This window comes from Nestor notabilis, unplaced genomic scaffold (assembly GCF_000696875.1).
Source record: "Nestor notabilis isolate BGI_N333 unplaced genomic scaffold, ASM69687v1 scaffold28349, whole genome shotgun sequence".
NCBI classification, from domain to species: domain Eukaryota; kingdom Metazoa; phylum Chordata; class Aves; order Psittaciformes; family Psittacidae; genus Nestor; species Nestor notabilis.
Window position 1 is genome coordinate 9,872 of NW_009943657.1, and position 2,391 is coordinate 12,262.

Sequence of the window (2,391 nt, forward strand, 5' to 3'; positions counted from 1 at the left end):
CCCTATTTCCATGTCAAAAAATTCCTTGTCTATAGTTCTGCAAATTTATAGCTGTAGTTCTCCTCCCTTTAACTTAAATGAGGGTACTGCCTCTAATTTATGTTAGAAAATCTTGTTGAGAGGGACAGAGTTTCTTCATGGATTTTTTTTTTTCCAAACAGACAAAAAGGGAAAGACATCTAAGTGTATCCATATCTTTATTTCTGGATCAAGAACTCACCTGATGTCCTTAACCCTTAGATCAGCTCTTTGGTACCTTGCATGTAGTTGCAGATATGTGCTGCCATTTCCTGCTCTCTTTCGTATAGGAGTAGTCTATACAAGCCTGGTACATATATTAAGTGCTGGTGGCAGGCAGAAAGCAATGAAAGCCATATCCATTTCTGCTTTTTGCCTGCTGGACAAACACATTACAGCCATTGTTTCTGTAAGTAAACATTGGTGGGATATATTGTGAGGTTTGGGAAAAGAATGAGCTACTTTTAGCCTGAGAACAGTTCATATCCTAACAGAAGTTGCAACCTGGTTATGTAACACCAAGCCCCATCAGAAGATCTAAAATAATACTCTACGATTGCTTAAGATGATAAATTTTTCATTATTGCAATGCACTCAAAGGAAGTGTTGCCTGTTTTTTCCCCTTACAGAGATACCAAGGGTCATGGGGAGCTATGCTAGACAGAGACCAAGCCAATTGAGGCCATTTTTTATTGAATCCTGGGAGAAGTTCCCATTAGCTTCAACAAGAGCAGGCCCTGGAAGACCACGGGTGTCCATACTTACCCCCCCCCCCATACACTTCTCTTGACCTCAGTGATTTTCCCCAGTATAACTGAATAGATACATAGGGCTGCAATATTAAACCTTTCAGAGCTCATGTTCTGTGCCTTAGCACTACTTATTCCAGAGGTTAAGAGAAACCTAAGTTTTAAAAAATCCCTTATTAACTTCTTTAATGCCAATTTGTTAAAATAATTGGGAAAATACCAGGCAAATCATCTGTAGACAGGTCTTGTGATAGCATCTTAAAATCAGGCAAAATAAAAGATGTCTGTGAGCCAGAAATCAAGGCAGTGTATTCTGTACACTTTTTTCTTCTATCATATTTTATGGGTTTGCATTCAAGTAATACAGTTTCTCATTTGTTCTATTGATGCAGAACAATTCCTAATGTGGAAATTCATCCTGCTTCCATTTGCACCAGTTTAACACTAGCTAATTTCCCATCCCCAGAAGAATTGATTTTGATTTATATCACTCTGAATAGGCAGAGTTTTCAGCCCTCGTGTCTACACACCAGTTGCAAATCAAACCTGTGCCCTACCCAGTGGGGCAAAAATAAGCAGACTGCATTTGCAGAATCCCCAAAATAAAATTACCTCTTTTCTTCCTATAACTTTTTCTTTTAATTCTCTCAGTATTTACATGCCAGAAGAGCTTAAATCAATTCACAAGTGTGATTTCTACATTAAATACCATCCTTCCAGTCTCTTGCACGCAAAAGGAAGTGACCTGAATATCTTGACTTCTCTGGAATTACTTTAAAGTACAAAAACTGTTTGAATGGGTTTAATTCACTTCATTTCACTGCTGTTGCTGCAGGGCAAACCTGGAAAGATCTTCCCACATGGTGGAGGTCTCCTAGATGCTGCAAGTGTGGCTATGAATGGCCCGCAGCCCTGCTTGCCGCAGCTCAGACAATGCCCACCGATGAAAGAGCCCTGTCTGCCTTATGCTCCATGCCACCAGCTTCGTAAGGCTTATTCCTGATTTACACCTGTATACTGAGAGGAGAGTGGAGCCCGAGGAGCTTTCCAACAGTTACTAACTCACTCCAGCATGCCCACAAGGAAGAGGGTGTGTTTACCTGCCTCCTTCGCCCCGCCACTCCACACTGTCAGCAGCTCACGCCTGGTGCCTGACCGGGCGTTTCAGTCCACTCTCAGGAGCTGTGGTGTTCAGCGTGACTCCAACACCCGCTGGCTAAAGATAGCTGAAAACATTGAAGATCGGCGGGGGGACAGCAGGCTTGGTGGGGATGGGTTTCAAAACCACAGGCCTTTAGAGTTTCTGCCCCATGCCATCGGCCTCTTTGCAGAAGTGCGGCACCTCCGCTGGCAGTGCGGCCGCGCTCTTCCTCCACAGCCCCAGCCCCAGGAAGGGCGACGGGGACAGCGTGCCCGGGGGCTGGTACACCCCGGGCCCAGGGCAGGGGAAGGGACAGCAAGTCCAGGCACCCACCCGGCCCGAGAGGACCCCAGCAGGGTCCTTCTCCCCAGCATGTGGGGTAGGCTCGGGGGAGCTCTCTAGGCTGGCAGTGTCTGGGCTCCGTTTGCTTTTCTTCACCTCAGAGGGAGGAGGGTCTCTGGGGGCTGGGAGCCCCTCGGGGCT

General features: G+C 45.8%; 1 protein-coding gene across 1 annotated transcript; it reads right to left on the reverse strand.

Moving 5' to 3' along the window:
* Window positions 1-1,983: 1,983 nt before the first annotated feature.
* Window positions 1,984-2,388, reverse strand: FAM181A (family with sequence similarity 181, member A; the record flags this gene model as incomplete). The annotated part of the gene is given in 1 exon segment (XM_010022049.1): window positions 1,984-2,388. A coding segment is annotated over 1 exon segment (405 nt), but the record flags the coding sequence as incomplete, so codon positions are not given.
* Window positions 2,389-2,391: the final 3 nt, after the last annotated feature.